This window comes from Opisthocomus hoazin, chromosome 7 (assembly GCF_030867145.1).
Source record: "Opisthocomus hoazin isolate bOpiHoa1 chromosome 7, bOpiHoa1.hap1, whole genome shotgun sequence".
NCBI classification, from domain to species: Eukaryota; Metazoa; Chordata; class Aves; order Opisthocomiformes; family Opisthocomidae; genus Opisthocomus; species Opisthocomus hoazin.
Window position 1 is genome coordinate 20287389 of NC_134420.1, and position 23898 is coordinate 20311286.

Below are 23898 nucleotides of genomic sequence, written 5' to 3' on the forward strand. Positions count from 1 at the left end.
GTCCTAACTATAATGGGAGCTAAAATCTAATAAGATAAAAGAAACTCGGAGGGGCAAAAACATCTGTGATGAGAACACAGTAAGATGAAGAGCTTTTGCCAGTCTTGGAAATGAAGATGTGTTTTACAGCTCCAAGGCTGAACATTTTACAGTTGCTGGTGTCTTTAAAGTCCTTGCTGTGAATTGATGGGTTTACATTGCCTGCTGGTTTTCATCCTTACAGCAGAAAGTAACTGTGATTTAATTTACTTTGTTCTTGCTGACCAGTGGCCAGAGTTAGTGCCAAGACCAGAATCTGCCCTCAGTAGTCTGTTTTGTTTTGTGAACACCAGGATTTCAGCAGACTGGGGGGGGGGTGTGTGCAAAGTCTACAGACTGAGAGCGGTCCTCCAAGTTCATTTCACTTTGAAACACTGGTGGAACAAAACAGATTGGCTAGGAACAAAAAATCTGGCCTCATCCTCTGTTTCAGAAGGACCGATCGTTTACAGCAGGAGGTGAAATGGATACAAAAAACCTGCTGTAGGCAGCAGACCCAATGTCTTCTGTGACTGTTGGGACCTTGGAGTCAGCTCCTGATTGTGCTTGGCCTTGCTATTTTTCAGGTGTGTGAAATATATTAAATGCAGTCTTTTTGCTTCTTACATTCAACAGATCTAATGTCGGATAAACTTCCTAAATGAATATGAACATGGTAGAGGCTGGTTACTGCCGCACGCTCATGGTAAGGCTGTGCTGTCAGAAGTGCCTGAAGAGCTCTCGTTCTTTTTTCTGAGTGGATCAAAGTCTGCTGAATCGCTTTCTGAGCTGCGCTTACTCATATCATTAGCAAGTACAAAGCTTTCTCCTTTGTTATCTTGTTCCACCTCACTTTGAATGCAAAATATGCTGCTGTTATACTAATTGGGCCAACAGGCTGAGGTTAATAAACACTCAGTCACTTTTCTTATCAGCAGGCATATTTATGCATTTGATTATTTTGCTTTGTGTTTGCCTATGATGTGAAAGAGCTGGATAATTCTTAAGGTTTTAAAATAGAAATGATAATGTAGCAGAAATAGTGCTAACAGAGGGGTTGCTTATGGATGGAGTCTACTTTTACCACACTTTCTGCTGCAGGGATGGAGAAGTATGGGGATCTGGTCAGAAGTAATCCCTGGCTATGGATCCCACGTTACCTGAACGCTGAGAGTGGCTGTTCTCAGTGCTGGTGGCTGAGGTTGCCTATGGCTCTCAGACACGGCTCTCCTCTTTTCGGATGCTTTGTCTTTCATTTTCAGGTTAAGCTTTTTGCACCCTGTATTCTGAGCTCTCTGCGGCTCACAGCAATGGCAGCTTTGGTACCAGAGCCCTCAGCACCAAGCAGCTGGTACCCTCGGCTCAGACTGCTGTGAAACCAGCCGTGAGCCTGCCCTTCACCACTGCCTGAGCTACGCAGCAGGTGTGCTGTGCCTGGTCACATCCCTCGCTGATCCAAGTTTGCTGACTTGGCTTCCTAGCTCGACCTCAGACCTGCTTGCCGCTGCAGACTTGTCTGGAGGTCCGCTGGCTGCGGTGCATGCCATCCCCGCGCCTGCCCTGCTCCCTTTGCTGCAGCGCAGTGGCACTGCCCACCCACCGGGCTCTTGTCTTCGTGTCTGCAACGGTGAGCAGGGCTGTGGAACCCTGCAGAGGGGATGTGGGTGCATGACTCTTCTGCTTGACCATCTGGGTGGTCATTCAACTGCCCTGCCAGGAGGGCAGGACTGGTGCGCAAGCCCGAGCAGAACAGGCTTTCTAAGACTCAGGTGGTGCTAATGGAGATGCAGTATGTCCTTGTCCTCCTAAGCTGCACCGTATTTCTAGGCAGTATGTAGATCAGTTTGTCAAGATTTCCGCTTGGCTTTCCCCAAAGCTTGGGGTTGTTGCGGGACTAAATCCTGTTTGCTGCAGTAACACAGGGACTTCTTGCCAACTGGTGCAGGACCAAAGCTCTGCTGCTTCCTGCAGATTTAACTTGAGGTGGCTTGGCCAATGCTGAGCAGATAGGAAAAAAAAAAAGGAAAGTTGTAACTGGCGCTTCTGTACCAGAGTAGTTGGAGCAAAGAGCTCTTTCAGGACTTTGGTTGTCAGCCAGACAACAGTTCTGTTTGAAATGTAGCTGATATTAAATTTGTGATACCATATTCACTGTTGAAAACAAATCAGAGCATGGTTTCTCCCTTGCCCCATCAGCATCTTAACTAGTCTTTTGTAAACAGCTCGCAAAGTTGTTGTTAGGAAAAACTACACCTTGTTTGCTCAGAGTAGCATGTAACTCATGTCACTCCTGATTTTATTTAGCTTTCATGAAAAGAGAAACATTACCTGCCTCAAATAAAAAGGCTAATATTACTCCTTTAAACAGTCCAAAGCAAATATACAAACAGTGAGTGGTCTGTTGGCTAGATGTGCTTCAGTAGATTTACACAGCATCTCTGGCTTTTCAAAATAAGCATGCTTAAAGGCTATTGATACTACAGCTGGCTGATCATGCTGAGTGGGTAATTTGCCTGATCGGTTTGTGCACTTTTCATTGGAAAAAGATCTTATAAATGTTTTCAATAATCGCGTAATTTAAATTCCCCTTTTTCTTTTGTTGCTTATTAACAGCTTATGAATCAAACACTTTATTTTTCAACAACTGCTCAGTAACACAGAGAGGTAACTGATTGCTAAACCACCCTCGCAGGGATGTGATCCCCTTCTTAGTAGCTGAGTTATTGCAGTGAGACTTCAGGACATTTCTGGGTGGTTGCCCTGAGTACAGCACATGACACCATCACAGCCTGATGCTGGCAAAAGGTTGGGTGAGTTGCTCTGGGAAGTGTTTGTTGGAAGAGCGGTCGTTCACAGAAGAAGGGAGCAAATAGAAGAATTCCCCAGTTGAAAGCCAGGGATTTCACATCCATACATTTTTAGAAAATTTGAAAAGCTTTTGGGTTTGGAGCTGTTTAACTCCTGGCACTTAGGTAAATGACCTAAAACACAATGATAGGTTATATCTCCTTTAAGTGAGATAAGTCAAATGTTGGGAGAATGAAGACTAGAAAGTGAATAGAAGTGAATACTGCTGCTTAGGTGTTGTTACGATCAATGCTTTAGAAGTATTAAAAATCAGTAGAAGAATATGAGTCAGATTTTCAGACCAGCAGTTTTTCAGGCATCAGTATATGAGGGCATCCACAAAATACAAGCAGAATACGAGGAAGATTTGTAAAATCTATACTGGAAAACAGACTACCTCAAAGGGCTGCATGATGTTCATCTTCACTCTTGCCTGCACCTTCCATAGCGCTTGCCTAAGTGCCATGCGATTCTGAAAGGCGTAACTTGTCTGCAGTGGTTAATTAACAGAAAGGCAAAGGGCTGTGATTAGAATTTGCAGTAGTCTATGCTGGAGCAGGTAATTATGATTAGAGCAGACTTAATACTAAGTCGCATTAAACCTGTTTTGTTCAGGGATTGAACACTTTATACCTTTTTCTGGAGAAGCTTTAAGTCGCCTCAGGCAGATGCTCCTGGCTGGAAAAGCAGATGGCTGAGCCAAATGAAGTCCAAGGGATGGCTGAGGAGGTTTCTATCCCAGAAGTGATGTTGTGAAATTACCTCATTGGAGATTAGAGCACTTTCTACTACCACACAGGGAGAATGGGTAATTCACCCTGCTGACCTTGACGGGATTGAGAAGACTTTAGGGATGACTGATTCTCTCCTTCAGTCTTGCTGTATTCAGGCAGATAATCTCATTTTTCAGCAGAAGATTAATACCCCTGCAGATCATTCCCAGCCTGCCTTTCCATGGTTCTTGCCTCATCAGTCGTTCACTGGTTGAACAAAATCACCCTCTGACTCTGTCTCTCCCCCAGTGCTGGAGCACTTGGGAGTCCCTGTACTATGTTGGGGTTTTTTATCCTTTTTTTTTTTTTATTTCCTAGACCAGCTTCCTCAAAGCGTTGGTGGATACAAGACTTGTGCTGTGTCTTGAAAGATGTGCCAGGTTAGTTGAGTCCCTACAAATCTTACCTATGACCCACGGAGAGCAAACTTTCTCAGAGTGGGAAGAAGAGGAGACGTAGGGCAGAAGGTTTATGTTGTTCTGCTTCACAGACAGCAAAAAGTGAGTCCCTTTACTGTATGGCCCTCTAGGGAGGGAAAGATGTGGAGGTGTGACAGTTTGTTTTTAATACTTTCCAGCCTAAAAATTTCCAGAGCGTTTATTTATAAATGTGTACCCACCGCAAGTGTCAGCACCACTGTCTGGTTGAAAACTCTGCTGTCAAGTTCCTGCTTTGAAGAACAAAACAGAACCCCCCCAAAAAACTAGAGGAGAAGAGTCACCTCCAAGTTAGCAGCTGGGAAGCAGGAAAAGAGTTGTGGCCTGTTTTGGAGCCACTTGACATTCCTGGAGCTACTCTGGGAAAGGGCCCAGAAAACATGGGACTTCTCAGTCTGAAACCACCCTCTCAGCCCTGGAGGCTGCTGAGAAGAGGAGGATTTGTTTAACAAGGTATTATGAGGGAATAATGCAATTGAAAGCCAGCTCTCATAGCCTTCATGGTGAGTGCTATCGCAGTTGCTCTGTGCCAATGCAACAGGTTTTGCGGCAGCTGCACATGGCAGAGCGCTCTCTTGCAAAACGTGTGATTAACTTGACCCACTTTTGAGCAGGGTCAGACCTGTACTCGATCCTCAGGTGCTGATTATCTGTCTGGAGGGCTTTGTCTGTATGAGAGGCTATGTGTGAGAAATCTCCTAGGGGCTTTTAAAAAAAAAAAATCACTGTATTGCTGTATCTCTAATGAGATTAGGAGAGGCCTGTTTCCCTTTGGTGTCGATGCCCCAGGTTGTCTCTTTGTCCTTCACAACTCCTTTCCACCTCAGGGTCTGTGTCAACTTCTGATGTCCCACTGAAAGCTTCTGGCCTTTCTCTGCCTCAGTGCTCCTGCAGACCAATTCTGTGACAATATGGACATTTTCTGGGTCAGTCTTGTGGCACTGCCTCCCAGGGTTGAGTGGAGTAGCACCCGTGCATGTTGCTGTCCTGTTTGCATCGCACTCCATACCTGACTGCTAGTAGTTTTGCTGTGACATTTTTGTGCTCTTTTCTGTGGTGAGGGGCCCAAGCCACCGTTCTGAAATGCCAGGATATGCTGCCAGCTTTTGAGAGCAGGTAGAAGTGTTCCGCTGTCTGTGAAAAACCAAAGCAGTGGTTGTGCTAGCGACAGAGCGATGGTTTTCTGAAACCCTGCAACCCTAAAACTGTGAAGATTCAGCTTTCGGGTGAAAGCTTTTAAATTGTTCTCCTATAAAATCATCTGCAGATTCACAGGAGCTGGAAGCAGAGCAGGCTCCAGCGAGCACCCAGTGAAAACAGGGTGTAATTGAGTCAGTTCACGCTTTGTGGTTCTGCTCTTTAAGACTACAGGGCATCGGCTGTGGTGAACAAGCACTTCTTACTAAACCAGTGAATCAGCTTTAATCCGCTCCCCAAAATTCTGGGCGCCCCATTTATCTCTTTATATAACTAATTAATTTCATATTTGGTTAAATTTCCTTGGCTGTTACTGTACTGCTTGCACTGTATCAGCAATTATAGGCCAAGCTGACCACGGGCTCTGTAGTGTTAGGTGTAAGGAGAGGGATGACCAGTGTCCCAGAAAGCTCCTGCTCAAATTGGAAATGACAGGGCGAGGATGGGAAGCAGGGACACTCCTGTTTGTTTGTCAGACCGGGGCCTTGGAGGTAGGAAGTGCCCTTCAGCTTGGCATAGCTGGCAGCTCAGTTCATATCCTCTCCATGGCTCTCATGTGCCATGAAGCTTGTGTGCTTCTGCTGAGCTCAACTTCACCATCTTGTGTCCCTTGGACCATCCTGTGCCCTTCCCTGTGCTTCGTGTCTTCAGGTCCCCGCAGATGCTAACCAAACCACTGCTTCTGTTGTCTCCTGGGGAGAGAGGCTCCAAAGTGGGTTTTCAGAAGCACTTGGGTGAGTGACTGTTTGCCGAGCACCTTTACACATCTGGGCTGTAGGGCAGGACGTCCATGTCCCTTAGCACTAGAATAATCCATATGTATACACCAAGAATCAACTGCGTTTCCCAATGTATCTTGTGAAAGCTTATAGCCTTTGAAGGAGAGAGAAAGGCACATCTGGGTAAAAGTGAAAAAAAAAAAAAAAAAGATCCTTCATTCACAGTTAAAGTGACCTGAACTCAGCTGTCTTCTGACGCTTGAGGAAATGTGAGAATTGTGTCTTGTGTTTTCTTTCAATTTTTATCAAGGATGAGCACAACATTTTGACAGAAAAGAAAGCACCAGAATTTCAACCTGACTTCTATCAAGAAGTACTGGAAACCCAGACTGAGCTCAGATTTCCAAGTAAAAGATGCTTACCTTCAATGGGAGAGCTTCTAGAGGGCTACCTAGTGAGCAATTAAAAAAAAAAAAATCATATGCAGAATGACATCTTAGTTCTTACTATTGCTGCATTTGAGCTAGGGAAAACTGACGGATTAGTCATAGTCTATCATAGCTATCTTACTATGCCCATGTTTACATATTCATTATTAATATCAGGCTCTCACATACTTGAGATTCTGGGTAAAGATCCTATGGATTGTTTGCTTTTTGAGTCGGCTTGTTTGATGGGGAGATCTATTCTGCAAGAAGGAAGTGAAATATCTGCTGTAGAGCTAAGACATAGAGTGAATAAATACTACATTTTCTTTATGAAGGAAAATTTGAAGCACCTGGGCACGCAACATATCCCATTAGCAAACTGGAACAAGCTGGCTTTTCCAGCTATGTCATCACTTACAGCCGCGCTCTTTCAGTCCCGTGCTGGGTCTGAAGGGCCAAGGTAGTCACCCTTAGTACTTTTAGAAACAGGATTTTCTGAAGTTCGGTGTCTTTTAGGAAGGTGGAAGCCACTGACATCATTGGAGATGTCGGTGCGAGTGTGATGGTGTCTGTCTCGGTTAGCTGTTGGCCTGCATATTGGCTTCATTGGTATAACTTGTCATTTGCGTTACACCGGTGTCCAAGAGATCTATCTGGCATCAAGGTGTCAATATTTTAGGCACTGAAGAGAAAAATACTGGAGATTTTTCAGACACTGGAGTGAATTAGGGTAAAACTAGTTGCTGCTGATTCTCAGTATTTGTTTGAAAGGTCGGTTTGTAAGGAATGTAATGAAAGGCCGGAATCTCTGTTTTTGAACAGCCCCATGCCCAACACAAAATAATCAATCCCTCCTCCCCGGGACCCCTAAAGCCTCCAAGGGATTATGTTCCTGGGGAGCGTTTTGGCTTCTCCTGCTGTGTACCAAAAAGCCCTTAATGTAGTTGGCAAGTCTGACCTGAAAGGGGACAGTGACGACTGGGCTTACTGGAGTCTAAAAATCATGATAGTTTCTAAAATGTAAATATATGTCTAGATCTACACAGAAAATAAATGACACTATATATAAGATATGAAAATACGTACTTTTCTGCTAATTGAATTGTGGTTATTCTTCCCGCATGTGCAGGAGTTTTTTAGAAAAGAAGTATAAAGTGCTGCCATTTATTTTCCCAGCAACAAACGCACTGTAATTTTTAGTGAAGCACTCGCTACACCCACCCGCTGTGTTTCTCTCCGAGACTACAACCTGCACTAGGTGCTTTTGCAGAGCGTGGAGGGGAGCTCCTGGCCCGGGCTGCCACTTCCCCGTAGCTGGAGCACGGCCTTGCAGGGCACTCTTCTAACGTACCCTCAGCGAAGGACCCAGCCCTCGCCACCTCTAGTTTACGACGCAGTTTGCCTTCCTCTCCCGACAGGTAGCTACATATCAATTTGTGGTGAGTGGAGAGGTGTTGGGAGGAGGCTGCACGGACATGGCGGTGGCAGACAGGCCAGCTCCAGCCGAAAGCTCGCCCTCCTCCTGTCGCATTAATTTGGCAGAAAATAAACCTCCTTGCGTTCTAACTCTCTTCACCGGAGTGAGAGGCTAGGTGCGGCTAGGTTTAAATTCTGAGTGATATCCAATTTGCCACTACCAGTCCGGTCGCGTTTAATATGTATATTAAACTACCACGATTCTGGATACACTAATAGCAGTCTGCACCTTCAGTCCAGTCATGCTCATGAACTAGCACGGCCGCGTTTGGTCGCGTTCAGTGGGAAACTGTGACAACTGGCTACTTAAACAGTGCAGTTTTATTTGTGCAACAGGTATATAGGTTTTTTGAATTGCCAGTGATAGTGACTGTCTGCAAGAAAGCACGTGCAAATATAAAACATGTGAAAAGGTTATAAATAATACAGCCTGGCTATAGACATTAGGGAGTAACTATTCCCGAGAAAAGCGCTTAGTTTAAGTCTCACCCAAGGCGTACCAAGGGGGGGAGAAGCAAGGCTCAGCCCATTGGCTGATCCCGGCTGTCGGAGGCAGTCTGAGGTGGAGTTTCCCTCGACTTGCTCACGGTGTTATCTTCTTCTCCTCCGAAAATCTACGGTGTTATCTTCTTCTCCAAAAACCCCCCATTTCCCTGGCTATTTTTATATCCTTTCTACCTTTAGGGTGGAGTTTGAGTGACTGTAGTCATACATACTTTTTATCATGATTGGTGTAAAATTCTCTTGCTTCATATTTAAAGGTATAGTTTACAAAAAATCGAGAGCGCAGACTCGAAGAGGGGTGGTCGCACCTCGGAGGAGGGTAGCCTTCGGGATGGAGGTGTGTTTTGGTATTAAAATTATATTAAAACGAGCAAAGTTCACGAGAGGATAGCACTTTGGCAAGGTTTCGAAAACCTGTTGGCTCAGGGGGCCAGATGAGCTGCTTATCAGTTCTAGAGAACCATTTCTTATCGCTTTATCATCACGGAGCATGGCCACGGCGTCTCCTCTCCATCCTCTATGGTACGTTGCAGGGAGTTGCTGTGTGAGTGGATTCCTCACATGCCTGCTGCAGCTGTGTCCCATCCTCAGAGCTCCTTTTGCTTTTCCTCAATGGGTGAACACTGCTACGTTTTCATATAAACCTTAATTTTCAGATGTAACACCTTAAACTTACTAATAATTCCACACCTCCTCAGCCCCGTGGGGCACAAATTCACGTTAGCTGCCAACCCCACAGAAACTCAGTCTTCTCCGACCTCCCCTCAGCCTTCCTCGTACAGGCGACCTAGGAGGTGCAGCTCAGGAGGAAAGGCACCGCTCTTCGTGCGGGGTCTCTCGGGGTGCGGAGGCGGTGGGTGGTCGGTGGCTGCTTCCCAGCACCCCTGCTCCGCCGGCGGCGCGCTCCCGCGGGTTGACCTGTCCGCTCCTCGCCTTGCCGCGGCGGGCCGTGCTCCCCCCGCCGGCCTCCCGCCCCGCCTCCGCCTCCTCCGCCCCCCGCGGTGGCCCGTTGGGGCCGGCTCTCGCCCCCCGCATAAAGAGGCGGCCGGCGACGGGCGCTGCCGAGCCCCGCCGAGCCCTGGCCATGCAGCCCGCGCCCCGGCGGGGCGGCTCTCTGGAAGCGGCGCCCGGCCCGCGGGAGGCTGCCGGCCAGGTGAGGGGCTGCCGGGGCGGGGGGGCCGCCGGCCGGGCGGGGGCTGTCGGGCGGGGCGGACGTCGCGCCTCTGGAGTTGCAGCTGTGCCGCCTGGCTGGTGCGGTCTTCGCAGCGGTGGTTTCGGGGGAAGGGGAGCCGTTCGGGCGGCGGTTACCTGGGGAAGGGTGGCTGCCCGGAGATGCCGCTCCCCTGGCACCGGTGGGAGCGCTCGGTGCTGCCGGGGTCGGGGTGGGACTGGGTTGTGCTGCTGGTTCTGGACAGAAGCGGGGGGGATAAGTGCTAAAATTTAAATGCGAGCAAGTGAAGTTGAGGTAGGACAAAAGTAACTCCTGGTGCATCATTGCTTAGGAGACAGAGGGTGTGATATAGCCCAGAAAAATCCACCGCTGAATTATTTCATGTTACGGTGGGAATATGCTCAGTGCCTCAGAGAAGATCAGATAAAATCAGCGCTTTTGTGTTGGCTGCAGTTATCGGTACTGTGCGGCTTATAAAGTCAGTAAAATTTCTTGTGAAAACAAGAACACCGACTGTACTGGAGTAAAGTTTTGCAAAAGATTGTTCTGCCGTATCCCTCAGAGCATTGGAAGCCAAATGAACTGTTCAGCACAGCTTTCGGTTTGGTGTCTGAGAACTACATCTACGGAGGACTGTTGGTGTGGCTGAAAAACTTCCCTGTAACGTGACATCTAGTCGTGGTCACTCATAAGGCCAAGCCTTCACCCTTCCCTACTAAGAAGTGAGTCAAAAGGACACCGAGAAAGTAAGCAGCTACTTAAAGAGGGAGGAGGATGTAAAATGCCTGTTGAGACTTTTTACCACGTGCAATAAATGGCAATCTGTATCAAATACATTTCTTAAAAGATTGTTTGGTCTTCAGTTTAAGGCTCTAAAATGTAATTTCCTTTAAATGAGTATGTTTGGATAATTTTAAATCATGGCTATCCATTAATATAAAGAATTAAAGCACAAAATATGCATCCTCAAATATCTATCTCGCAGAGGATATTCTTTAGGGAGGGGAAGAAAGGGAAGGTAGTTGCTATGGATCCAAGAGGCGCAATCTTTAACCAGAAGATGCTTGGATATCTATCTAAATAAGGGCTTTAGAGTATCTCGGTGTTCGTGTATTTTAATTAAGATTTCAGTCAGACTGATGGCAAATCAGTTAATGATTTGCATCACTAATAACAAGCATCAATGCGATATTAATTCCCCCCACACCCTCCAAAAGCTCAAATGTATTACCATCCAAAAGGAAAGCATCAGGTTTGATTAGAGCTGAGTTACTGATACAGAATAAAGCAAAAGTGAAGGTGCAGCTGTTGGGGGAAAGGAATTGGCTTTGCATTACCATTTTCTCTTGTTGTCTTGCACCAAAATGGTTACTGCGTTAATGCAGACCTGTTTTCAGTCCTTTTTTTTAACTGAAAGCAAAAGGTTAATGTTGGTTTAGGGCTAAAGATGTAAGTGGTGTGCGTTTGGCATTGCAGGCATCCGAATTTGTCTTCTGCAACTTTTTCAAATTCCAAAGTTAGAGGTCATTTTTAGAACTTAATGTAAGAGCACACTGCATTTTGTTATATTTTCTTCATTGGTCTCTTAAACATATTACTTTAACAAATGTTGTCACCTAATCCTAAACTGGATGTTAGTTGAACTAATAAAATGCATCGAAGACTAATATTCTTATTTTGTATGTAGTTTGTCCTAGCTGTGCACCTTATAATATTGCATGCAACTATGCCAAATCTCATAAGCTGATCTTGTCTTAAGTCAATGATCCTGAATGTGGAATCAAGCCAACATGCTGCATATAAGCCATATATATAAAACAGCCCAACAGTTTTTGCCTTCAAAGACCACCATCTATCTCTACTTGTAACAGAGACTTCTTTGCATCCAGCTTTTTCTACAGCAGTACCATCTGAGTAGGATTTGGCTCGCACAAACGGCGATCTCTGCACTTGAGAAAACAACCAATAACCTATATGTAATTGTGGAGGTATTAGCCTTTTCTTTTCTGCTTGGAGTTCTTTCTGCTTCTTTCCTGGCTCTTGTCAGATCAGGATCACGCTTGCTGAGGCGAGCTGTGAAACCTGCAGGCTGCTCAGCAGAACCTGGATTGGGCCCTGTCACCCACTTTCAGCAGAGAATTTGACGTGTGGACTCAAGTTGGTGGAGATCAGTGGCTTTGCTGGATCAGAAACGGTGCGATGGACTGACACTGTCGTCCAGGCTCATCGTATAGTGACAGCTCGTTAGAGGCGGGGACCCAGTCAGAAGTTCAGGTATTTGCATTAGCATCAGTGGGCTTGGAGCAAGACCTCTTCCATGGGGTACCACCTCTGTACCCCAAAGGCCTCACAGCTAGTAACCTGCTCGAAACCTTTCTTAGAACAGCATCAAATACCTGCCTTGTTGTAAACCACTCAATTTAAAATGAAAGAAATTTCATCATTTTGTTAGGCAGATTACCCGCTTAATCTGAAAGGTAAATGGGAGCTCTTTCTGTTCCTGAAAAATTCACTAGATAGTTGTATCTTTAAAAGCTGTGTCAAATAAAAAAAAAGAGTTCCAAATAGCAATAATGTGCTTTCATTGTTCCTCTCCTCTTTCTCACTGGCTCCTTCAGAAACCTCACCTTTTTTTTTTTTTTTTTTTTTTGCAAGTTTTGAAGACATATGAGAGACAGCTTCTGCTTCCAAGCCTTGTATTTCTTATTTACTTTGCATTTTCTGCCTTCTTAATTGTTTCTGTGTTGTCTCTAGTTATGGCCTGGCTACATGTAGCTAAGGATGTGGTCTATGATAACCACTGGTACCAACACAGTCAGGAGTGTGATTACTGGTAATGTACAAAACCTCATGGTCCTACAGTGCTGGATGTCTGAAAATTTTTAGTGTGTGATCTGGGTGATTATGATAAGGGTTTGGCATGTGAATTAGGGGACCCTACAGACAGAATAGCTGGGTTGTGGTTGATCAGGGTGGGACTGTCTCTACAGTCGACAGATTGTGGTCAGCACAACATTTAAACTCCTTAGGTTTTGTCTCCATTCTCTGTAAAAGTAGTGCTTTACAGCTGTGTAGCGAGAGAAAGGCAATGATTTTTCAGTTCTGATCTACTAAATCCTAATCCATCTTTTACTGCCTGTGTCCTGTGGGTTTTGGATTATTCCTTTTACCAATGTTCATCAAATTTGCTAATATTTTGTTCAATTTATTATTTCTGCTGATGTCTTATAGCTCCTCCCCTGAAACACCAGTGCTAATTATAAACTATACTTTGAAAACATTTTTTGCATCCTAGAGAATGACTTAAGATGTCTATAAAATAGTTCAACTGAAAAAAGAAATCTTGTTATTTCATCCCCAGCTCTCACAGATTCTGTGTGTGCCTAACTTTATGCCTGTCATTGTGTAATGATTTAATTGGCATCTTTCCTTTTGTTGCTGATCACTCAAAGTACAAGACAAGACAAACTGAAATGTAAAACTTTTTGCACTACTAGCCATTCAAAAAAATCTTTTTGTTTCTTTGTGCTTAGTTAAATAAGTCAAATTACATGATGATTGAAGATAATAAAGAGAATGAAGACCATGCATCTGAAAGAGGAAGAACAGCCATAATTTTTTCCTTGAAGAATGAAGTTGGAGGACTTGTAAAAGCATTGAAACTCTTTCAGGTATGTAATAATTGCATTGCTACAGCAGCTCTGTATTTTGAAGTTGTAGGGATAGTTTTGGAACACACTAGAATTAGTTACACCTATTTATTAAGGATTTGATTCTTAACCTGGCTCCCACTTTGCACCCTTTTGTGCCTCAGAATTTAAATGCTGGCTGGCTAAAAATATTCACAAAACGTATAATCTGCACTAACTAAAGGCTGAGAGAGTGTTTTGTCTTTTTTCCCCTCATGAAAAGAAGATTGGCAGTGATTATTTCTACTGCATATGTGAGGTGGGTCTGCAGCTCCTCCTGATGGCAAGTGGACACTTGGGGTGCTGACCCGCGCTCAGTTGGGTCCAGTACCCATGTCACCCTGCTGAGCCAGAGCGAGGGTGACAGAGGAACCATAAGGAGTATGTGCAATGCCACTGTGCTCCATCTTCTGGCCCTGCACATCTTAGCCTGGGGTTTTCTCTATGTTCCTTGTACAAGACATGTGATTAAATAATTTTTCAAGTAAAAGAAAAGTGAAATTTACACCCTAAAGCGACTGCTTTTAAATCCCTTGCTTGCTTGTGAGATAATTATATGGTGGCTTGATTGGCGTTTTGGTGAATTTCCCCAGACACAGTTGCTAATCAGCTTCCTATGGGAGGGATGAAAGAAAAAGGCCTATGAATTTAAACCTCCTGACTGTGTCTTTCTGTGCTTGCTGAATGTAAATGAAATTGAAAGAACATGGGTTCTTTTTCATTTTCTTCTGAATGAGAGGCTTTTTAAAATCAAACCATTTCCCCCCACTCCAATAAGCAAGCTGCTATCAAGAGATCCAATGAATTAGAATAGCTTCAGAAAGGTGGCGAATATTCCATGGCAGTAGAATATGCATTTGAAAAACAAAGTTTAGTTTTTAGTCAATCTGTTTGAAAACACTACTTCTTACAAAACAGGAGAAGCATGTAAATCTGGTACACATTGAATCACGGAAGTCCAAGAGACGAAATTCTGAGTTTGAGATCTTTGTGGACTGTGACAGTGACAGGGAACAACTGAATGAGATCTTCCAGCTCCTGAAATCCCATGTCAACATTGTTTCTATGAACCCAACAGAGAATTTCATTGTTCAGGAAGGTGGTAAGTACAGAAGGCAGTTCTGATGCAAATGCACTTCTCGATGTGTTGGCTTGAAATCTTTTTATGGTGTCCATGTCCACATTTGTGTAGTGTTTTCAGTCAGGAGCTACCAGGTTTATGCTTTTGTGTTGTGAATGAGTGTAGTTTGGCAGATATGAGCCAGGCTGCATTGGCTGGTGTCGCCCGGGAATACGGGCTGTTTCAGGCTGGTGCAAGCTGCGTGCCCGTTGTCGGTGCTCCTGTCCCTTCTCAGCACAGCACAGCTGGCATCAGTGGGGGTCCCAGTGCAGGCTGGCACATAGGCACAGTCTGAATGCAGGGATTGGCTAGGGACCATACACCGTGATGACAGAGGTATAATACTGACAGATCCCAGTTTGGTTCAGACACTCATGAGAGTGGGAGATGGATTCTGCAGTTTCCTGACGTAGCTCTTGATTTAATTTTTTTCTTTACCACTTTGCATCAAAACCAGTCACTTATATTAGTGTGAAAGAGGTGCCTTTTAACTTTAGGATGCTTCACATGCTGTTTACCTCTGCTTTGAGTTAAAGGGATGCCTCAAGTATCCCTTTGAGGGGGGGAAGTTAGTGGCAAAACTGTAATGATGTGTGTCTCTAAGGCTGCAAGGCCTCATTCTCTGCCCCCACAAACCCCTCAGCAAAGCTGGGTGCTTCTGAGGTACATAGCCACAGAGCAACGTTTATTTCCCACGGTCAGCAAAGCAGGATGGGAGGACTCAAACCGGCTCCCACTCTGCCCAGGGACCACAGGCATGTCGCTTCTCTGCTTCTTCGCACACTTTGTACCCTAGCAGCTTCACACAGCAGAGTGTGCAAGGAGGCCTTGTCTCAGTGGGAGCCTCTGGGTGCTACTCTATAACAGCAATAACAGTTAAGGGCCACAGAAAGCGCGTATTAACTGTTTCCTCACTGGACACATTGGAGCTGGCTGTGCGCAGTAGGCAGACTGTGGCAGTGACAGAGGAGGAAGTGTGAGCTGTAGGCTGGTGCCAGATAGGCAGTGGGCTCCCTTGTCTTATTCATGACCCTTTTAATTTATAGATTTCGCTTGTAACCACCATAGCCATACTTGAAAGTAGTGTTTCCTCCCTCAGCATGCTTGGCGCTATTAATAACTTTGTGGATTCCATGTGTTCCCTAGACATGGAGAATGTTCCCTGGTTTCCGAAGAAGATCTCAGATTTGGATAAGTGTGCAAACCGAGTGCTGATGTACGGGTCCGATTTGGATGCTGACCATCCAGTAAGTATTTTTTCCACCCCAGTGCCCAATCCTTAGTGAAAATGTACTTTCTGGAGCTTATTTTAAAAAAAATGCAGCTTTTCCGTCTTCCTCTTCTCCCCCTCAATGGCGTCTCTGTGTGTCTGAGCACCTTCTCTTGGGAGTTTCATGTCTTTTTCTTAGTTCAGGCAAGGCCATCACTGAATTCAAGCCTTTCTGCAAGGCTTACTCGTGCGAGGACTCCAGGTCTTGGCCCTGAGTGGTTGTATACAAATTTAAAACAAACAAACAAACAGTCTGTTGTGAAGCAGGCTTGGTTCCTCCTCTTTTTGTCTTTCTTGCTATAATTGGAGCAAACAAATCGGTACTTGGGCAGTGCAAATGGGCAATTTGTTCTGTAATTTAGAATAATCAAGCAAGTAACAAAGTTTGTATAAATACTGATATGGCTAAAATGAATCTTTGTCTACTGAATATATAGTTGTATGCAGAAAACTTCTGATCTTTACTTTGAATTAGAGTATTTGCTTAGTTCACAGTTATTAAACATTTCAGACTACAGCTATGAAGTTCCTGCCCTGTCCTCTCATTCTTACACAGCCTACTTTTATATTTGCCCACTGAACAAATTTCAAGTGTTTTGTTTTAAATTAATTTATTTACTACAGCTTGGAAACTCATTTAACTGTTTTTCTCCTTCCCCCTGTCAGGGTTTCAAAGACAATGTCTATCGCAAGAGGCGAAAGTATTTTGCAGACCTGGCTATGAACTACAAACAGTAAGCTTGACTTCTTCCAGAATAATCCTTCTGTGTGCTTAGAAATAATAGCAGGGTGGACTGGCAGCAGCTCACCTTCCCCAGGCTCAGATCTTGCAGAGACATGCTTGGCTTGGGAACTGGAGCTGGAGGGGTAAAACCAAGGGAGATGTAAGACAATATTAAAAGGTAGTTCTAGGCCGTCTTGCAGTCACCGGGGCCTCTCATCAGTCTGAGGATCAGCTCATGGTTGCTGGGCCGTTAATCGCACCTGTGGCAGCACTGATTCTCAGATGGGCAGCGATGCCAGTGTGGGCATCCCGCAGTGTGGTGTGCTTGGACTCCATGGTCCCTCCCCGCTTCGCTGGAAGTGAGTGCAACGAAGGAAGAGGGTGAACAATGCAGGAGGCACAGCTCCCCATGTCAGCACGTACTGACTTCGGTAGGGCAGATTGGGCTCCTTTGCGAAGGAGAGGGAGGGGAGGCAAAACCCAATATATAGCCCATTGACCACTGAGCGTAAACTCTCCAGGCAAATGTTACTACTGGAGTTTTCTTTCATGGTTCAAACTAGTGCCTGTGATGTGTAGATAAGAAGTTTTCTGTGAAAAGAAACTGGAAGAGCTTCTGTCTTTAGAGATGCTGCTTTGGGGAGGGAGCTCTTAAAGTAGGAGGAGTTTCATAGTTCAGTGCTATAAATTCTTTCTAAACGTGATTTTCATGTTGCTGTTGCCTGCTTGAATTTAGATGCCAAGTTCCTCAATTGGAAATTGCCTAGAAATGGTGGGTATCTAGAGCTCTATTGCAGTGCGTATTAATGCAACTGGTTACCACAGCACACAGCTGGTTACTGTTAATGTGTTGTTAACAGAGATTCCCCTGGGAAAGCATCTGCTGTGCTGGTTACCTGGCTGGCAGTGGAAGCTCAGTGTAATGCTGCCATTGCTTTCAGCGGGCTTTAGGTCATACCCTTGCTATAATCCACTTGATTAACAAGATCCTGAGGGCTAAATAGGAGAGATGGACTAGTTAGTAAGTTCAAACAGATGCTTGTCTGTGTGATTTTTTTTTTTTTTTTTTTTTACCTAATGTGTATATGTAGCTGCTTCCACGCAATGTGTTGTTAATTTAGGGAGTTCTCTTTTCCTAAAAGAAGTTGAAAAGGTAATGGAAAATAATATGAGACAGGGAAATCCAATGGGGAAAAGATGTGTTCTCAGCTCCCGAAGCTGTAAAAGCTGTGCAGGTATTTTAAATGACACTTTTGACATTAAACACCTAAGAAACTGTTTACAGAACTGAAGCTTTCAGGTTCCAGTGAGGTCAATGCAAAGATTCCTGTCAGCTGATTTAGGTGGAAAAGAGACAGAGCCCTTAGACTAAAAGTGCTCCAAGGTGTAGACCAGATCTCACTGTGTATTTGACAGTGCCTAATGCACCCTGACCAGGTGACACAGCGGTATAGATGTTAAATAATAATAGTAGGTAAATGAGTAATCCATTATTAGCCATTTACCAAGGAGCATGCTTTCTTCCTCTTCTGCTTGTAGTGGTGACCCAATTCCCAAGATTGAATTCAGTGAGGAGGAGATCAAGACTTGGGGGACTGTGTACCGAGAGCTTAACAAGCTTTACCCAACTCATGCCTGCAGAGAGTACCTTAAGAACTTACCCTTGCTCACCAAGTACTGTGGGTACAGGGAGGACAATATCCCCCAGCTGGAAGACGTGTCCCGCTTCCTGAAAGGTAACGTGCCAATTTCCTTCCACAAAAAGGAGCTAAGGTCCATTGCCAATCACACTGCTGTTTTGTGGGAACAAAAAAACGTCCTTGGTCGCTTTTGCTTGTATTCATTCTGGTCCTTTGAGAGGCCTTTTGGCGATCCGTGTTTTACATGCTGTGTCTTGTATATGTACAGTGACATCTGAGGGGCAATGCTACCTCTGAAGAGACTGTTAGGATTCGCTAAAGAGATAACTAGCTGCATTGTGTTGGCTGTAGGCATGAAATTGTAGGAAATCCACTGACACAGAGCTAGGGACATTTTCAGTAAATGTTGGTCATTCTCAAGCTTAGGCCTAATTTTTCTAATTGTGCCTGATTTTCCCATATGCTCTTGAGCCAAGGGGGTGCTGTAGCTTTTAACAGCTGTGGCAGGAAAGGGGACAACATTGTGCAGTTCTGTGTTAAACTAACGCAGAGTTTCTCCATTCCCTTTCAGAGCGCACAGGTTTCACCATTCGCCCTGTTGCTGGATATCTGTCGCCCAGAGACTTCTTGGCAGGATTAGCATTCAGAGTTTTTCACTGCACTCAATATGTTAGACACAGCTCGGACCCTCTCTATACACCAGAGCCGTGAGTCATTTAATCCTGGGGTAGAATTTGAGAGAGAGAGAGCGAGTTTTGAATCTTGCTGCCCAGAGCCAAGCTACTTAAAAGCTGTTGAAGAACACCAGCAAGAAAACTTATGTTTAAGGTGCTGAAGAGACAGCCTTCATGCTGAATGTAATGAGGTTTTAGCATGCTCGAATGCCACCTTCATAAGTACAGGATTTTCAGAAGTATAGCATGTTATTGAAGAGCTCTTACTAATGTCACTGTGCGCAGAGTTAGTTTAATATTCAATTGCCTCATAAATGTGGAGCTTGGATCTTAATTTTAGACAGCTTCATTTGAAAATCTGAGTTTCTGTAGTTATGTAGAGTTGGAATGACCTGCTCAGTTGCTTTTAGCTAAACACGATTGACATTGTCTGTCTTTTGGATATTAAATAGTTTAAGGCAAGGCAATGTATCCATTCAGCAGTGCTGCTTTTTCACTCTACCACAAAGACAGATCACGAGATTTCTTGTTTTGTTTCTTTTTCCAGTGATACCTGCCATGAGCTCCTAGGCCACGTCCCTCTTTTGGCTGAACCCAGTTTTGCTCAGTTCTCCCAGGAAATTGGTCTTGCATCACTTGGGGCATCAGATGAGGCTGTCCAAAAACTGGCAACAGTGAGTGTTTTGGTGCCTGGTGATCCCACTGAAAGCTTCTTGCTTTACTAGGCTGATCCCACTTCATCAAATAAATTTGGATCTTCATGCCAACATGAGCCACACCAGCTGCTAGATCTATGTGTTTCACTGGTCCTTGGCTTTTAGAGAGTGTAACAATTTTCCATGCTAGGAAAAAAATACATTTTAAGGTTGATATGATTGGTATTTTTATTCACTTGGCTGTCAGGTAAGAGTGCAACCTCTGGTGGTAGATTACTTCTTCCAGACTGAAATTCTATGCTCTGCTTCTTCCAAACAAAATCTTCTTACTTCTTGGAACAGGATTCAGTGATTTTAAAAGTAATCTATTTCTGTAACATGTAGAATGAATTGAAATGATATGGTGTTTTCATTGAATGTGATGAGTGCTTGTATTAGACGCTTTTCAACCAAGACACTTAAATAATATAAATTAATGTTATATTCTGGATATCAGTTTCTGGATGCTTTGCCAAAAAATCTTTGAAGAAGAAAATTAAATTTATATGAAAAATAATTGATGCCAGTTATGAAAGAACTCGTTTGCTGATTTTTATGGGTTTTTTTTTTAATTTTTTTTTCCCCTGCCAGGTGTAGCTAGTGGTAAAATTTCTACTACCTTCAGTGGGAGCAGAAGTAAGCCATCTATGAAAATAGCATTCCTCCCCATATACCTGCAAAAATCCTGAAATCCAGCAAAATAAACATCTAGTTTTACAGGCCACTAAGCAAAGAAGAAACAAACTGTAGTGGGCTGGTGTTTTCACTCACTCAGAGATCCTCTCTATCCAGTGTTTCTTTTAAGCTGAAATGTCATGACAACATTTCTCAAAACAGATTTACATTTCAATGTTTCTACTGATATTAACAGCTTCTAGCCTAGCTAGGTGATCTATAATATCAGTCTTTCTTATGAGAAACATGCAGTCCTGTCGTTCTCCAGCCTTCATTCTGTCTCCCCTTTAAATATGTGAGAAGGGTAACCGAATGATGACTGTCTGTTATTTGCAACTGTTTGACACTACCTACAAATAAAAATGCCCCGTCTAGTTCACCACAGCATCTTTGTTGAAGGTGGAATTATTTTACTCCCTTCTCTGTTTCAGTGCTACTTCTTCACAGTAGAGTTTGGCTTGTGCAAGCAAGAGGGACAGCTACGAGTTTATGGGGCTGGCTTGCTCTCTTCGATTAGTGAGCTCAAGGTAAGAATATTTACTGCTTGTTTACCTCTTTTCTTTGTTTGTACCTGATTGTTATTGTCACAGACTTGCCCTGTCTTTTACGAAGTATAATTCTAAAAATCTTTCTTTTGAAAACTCCAAGATACCTATTAGACTTTAAGTAAATTTACTATAGCTATCATTACTGGACAGTCTGCTTTCGGATATCTGCTGAGCAGCTCCCATGTCTTTTGCAGGAAGCATTAGATGACTGGTATTTCTTAATGTTAGGTTCCAAGTAACTATTTTCAGAATATAGCTCTGGTGGTTTAACCAGATTCTGAAAATATTGCTCATATTTACATGTGAGCCTCCTGTCTGAGGAATCCTCTTTTTGATGCAGATTGGCAGAATATGACCATCCATTCATTAAGCTTTAACCACTGTTCATCTGCAGATAAAAATTTTAAGAAGCAAGGCACTGATTATGGTCTCACTTCATCTTTTTTTATTCATTCTACCTCATGTCATCTTCCCTGTGGATTCTTTGGGTGGTGATGTTTCTCTGCACGTGATAACACATTACGGTTTTAGCACTCGCTCTCTGGAAGTGCCAAAGTCAAGCCTTTTGATCCAAAGGTCACCTGCAAGCAAGAATGCCTCATTACAACTTTCCAGGAGGTTTACTTTGTTTCTGAAAGTTTTGAAGAAGCAAAGGAAAAGATGAGGTACAGATTTTTTTTGCCCCTGTTTTATAAAAACAGGTTTGATTTCATGCATCTCTCCGTAGCAGCACCAAACCCTTTTAATCTTATCACAGTTTTATGATTATCTTCTGTGGGGTTGGAAAGCTGAGATTAGTATTTGCTTGGTCTTCCATGTATTGGGTGGGAAAGATGATGAACTATATAGCAAATGAAACTATTTTAATAAAGCAAGTAGTTTCGAAAAGTGGTCATTGATACTGACTGCATACAGAGGATGCATTTGTTTTTTGTTTATAATTCCTTCTTTTTTTTTTTTTTAACTTGAATAGAGAATTTGCGAAAACCATCAAGCGCCCATTTGGCGTGAAGTACAATCCATATACTCAAAGCGTGCAGATCCTGAAAGACACGAAGAGCATTGCCAGCGTGGTGAATGAGCTGCGTCATGAGCTGGACATTGTCAGCGATGCCCTCAGCAAGATGGGCAAGCAGCTGGAACTTTAACAACCCTGCCAGCAGTGCGGTGCAATCTGCACCTCTTTTCTTTTCCCTACTGATTTCTTTCTAGGCATGTGACGTGTTGTGTGCAGAACTCTGTCCTTTACAAATGGAAGAGTGAATGGCCCATAAGGATAATAACTTTATCTTGTTTCTCTGTCTAAAGTCCCTTACAGAATGAATTCTTCTGCCCACTTTGGATAAAAAAGGCCTGGAGTTGCCTTTGAGAAGCTGGTGGGGAAGTAGAGAAATTGCTTGGCTGGAGCAAAAGTGTGGTCTGTGGATCAGGGCTGGGATCAGGTGCTGCAGAAGGTGGCTTATGAGGCAATAATGGAATGATTCGCCACAGGGAACTATCCGTTTATGACTCTACGCTACTGATTTTATAGCACTGGAGACTTCATAGCACAGAAGCTATAGTCATCAGTGCTGCTAAGTCTGTGCCACTAAGCTTAAATCTTGAATGATTACAGTGCAGACATCAGGACACAAATAGCTGTAGGATCACCATGCTGAAACTGAGGGGTCAAATCTTGCTTTCAAAGGGATCATTCTTGCCCCCAAAGAACTGCAAATGTGCCATTTGGTATGCTTCTAGTATAAGGCAGAGGTACAGAGCTGTTGCATGAAATTCTGTATATTTTAAGAGATTTGCTATCAGCTTAGAGAGTCACGATTTTTGTTGCTGTCCTTGGTATTGCATCCGAGGGAAGACCTTTCCTTACAGAAATAAGATTTGCCTTTTTCCTGACTGAATTAATTTAGCAAAAAGTATAGCAAGCCATCAGGTACTAATCACAGAATCACAGAATGGTACGGGCTGGAAGGGACCTCTGTGGGTCAATAGTTTCATCAGTCCTAAAATAACACCAAAGTTTGAAATAACAGCCCAAGTTCATAGTCTAGTCTGCTTTTTGTAAGATTAAGTATCCTATTGATTGCTTTATTGACCTGAACAAGCTGCATAAAGATACATTTTGTTTCTTTTTTAGTAGGCCTGAACACCTTCATTCCCCATCAAATGGCAAAGAGAAAAAAAAAGCAAAGAAACAAGAGTTTCATAGGAATTCTGTGGCTAGGAACGCAACAAACTACCTTGCAGTGTGAAGTGTATCTGATTCCAAAAAGCACTTTCCAAGTGGTGGGAAGCAGTGTCCTGCTGAACTGTATGTATCGCACAGCAGCAAACTTCCCCGTTTTCAGGGCTCCGTAGTCTCAAGCACCCCGCACAGCTGTACGAGGCGGTGCCGGCTGCTGCTTCTGCTGACCCTGCCAGGGGAATGAGTACGTGTACAGGAGGTGGTGGCACGTTTGGACAGAAGCTCTGTGGTGTGCAGGGTGTATTTAACAGCACACTAGACGCTGGTTCTTCGTAGGCAGAACTTGGTGGGGAATCCAGAACTTGCAGTTGTGAAGGTTGCTGGAAAAATGGACTGAAATCTTAAGTACACTGGAGATGCTGGTCCAGGATTTTGAGAACTCGAAAGGACTTTGATGAACCTCTGTGCTTTCTAGTAGGCCACATCTGCACCGTAAGCAATCGCTGGCCCAATCTTTCCGAATGTATTTACTGTTTAAATCGAATCTAGGTCATTTTTTTTTCTGTGACTATTAACCCACTGTAACTATTGCATGGTCTACAGCATTTATGGCTTATATTACACTTTAAAATAGATTTTTAGGAGTTTCATCTTTGTAAAGGAGAAACCTTCTTATAAGTCAGTAGTAGGGGAAGATCTATTTTGTCTGCTTCTGTGATAACAGTTAATATTCAGCTACGTTTTTGAAAATGGGGTTATTGTGTTATTGAAACATACACAGATCTCTTCAAATCTTTGAACTATGTATGTGTTTTGAGTAGGAAACCTTATACTTGATAAATTAGCACCTACTTTCAAATACTTTGGAAAAACAGCAATTGTATCTTTATTTGCACTGGTGTAGTGAAAAATCAAGTAAACTGCTAAAAGCAATACAGAGAAGATGTATTTCTGTGGCATTAACAGGACCTGTGTTTGTTGGTCATTATTAGTAGTAAACCCCCTTGACTTCAGCGCTAGCAATAAACTCAAAGCATTCATTTCTGACTAAGGCTTTGTCTGGTTCATGCCATGGTTCAGATATCCCATGCGTCCGACTTACTGTATATAT

General features: G+C 43.7%; 1 protein-coding gene across 5 annotated transcripts; it reads left to right on the forward strand.

The window, feature by feature from the left end:
• The first annotated feature begins 535 nt into the window (after positions 1 to 535).
• On the forward strand, positions 536 to 23814 carry TPH1 (tryptophan hydroxylase 1). 5 transcript variants are annotated; one of them, XM_075425741.1, is made up of 11 exons: positions 536 to 724; positions 13104 to 13241; positions 14178 to 14361; positions 15526 to 15626; positions 16316 to 16383; positions 17913 to 18109; positions 18585 to 18720; positions 19235 to 19361; positions 20489 to 20584; positions 21137 to 21270; positions 21579 to 23814. In XM_075425741.1, exons 1-11 carry the CDS (start codon positions 680 to 682, stop codon positions 21751 to 21753), a joined length of 1401 nt encoding a protein of 466 aa, XP_075281856.1. In that variant the 5' UTR covers positions 536 to 679; the 3' UTR covers positions 21754 to 23814. The 5 variants fall into 5 exon arrangements, with proteins under 5 accessions (XP_075281856.1, XP_075281854.1, XP_075281858.1 ...); XM_075425739.1 differs by lacking the exon at positions 536 to 724 and adding an exon at positions 9478 to 9552; XM_075425743.1 differs by lacking the exon at positions 536 to 724 and adding an exon at positions 10212 to 10292.
• Positions 23815 to 23898: the final 84 nt, after the last annotated feature.

Bases quoted from the DNA above. Each gene is read 5' to 3' on its own strand.
- TPH1 (XM_075425739.1), top strand. From the start codon at position 9,484: ATGCAGCCCGCGCCCCGGCGGGGCGGCTCTCTGGAAGCGGCGCCCGGC. The intron at 16,384-17,912 runs GTAAGCTTGACT...TTCTGCTTGTAG, and splicing joins CTGGCTATGAACTACAAACA to TGGTGACCCAATTCCCAAGA. The intron at 19,362-20,488 runs GTGAGTGTTTTG...TCTCTGTTTCAG, and splicing joins CTGTCCAAAAACTGGCAACA to TGCTACTTCTTCACAGTAGA.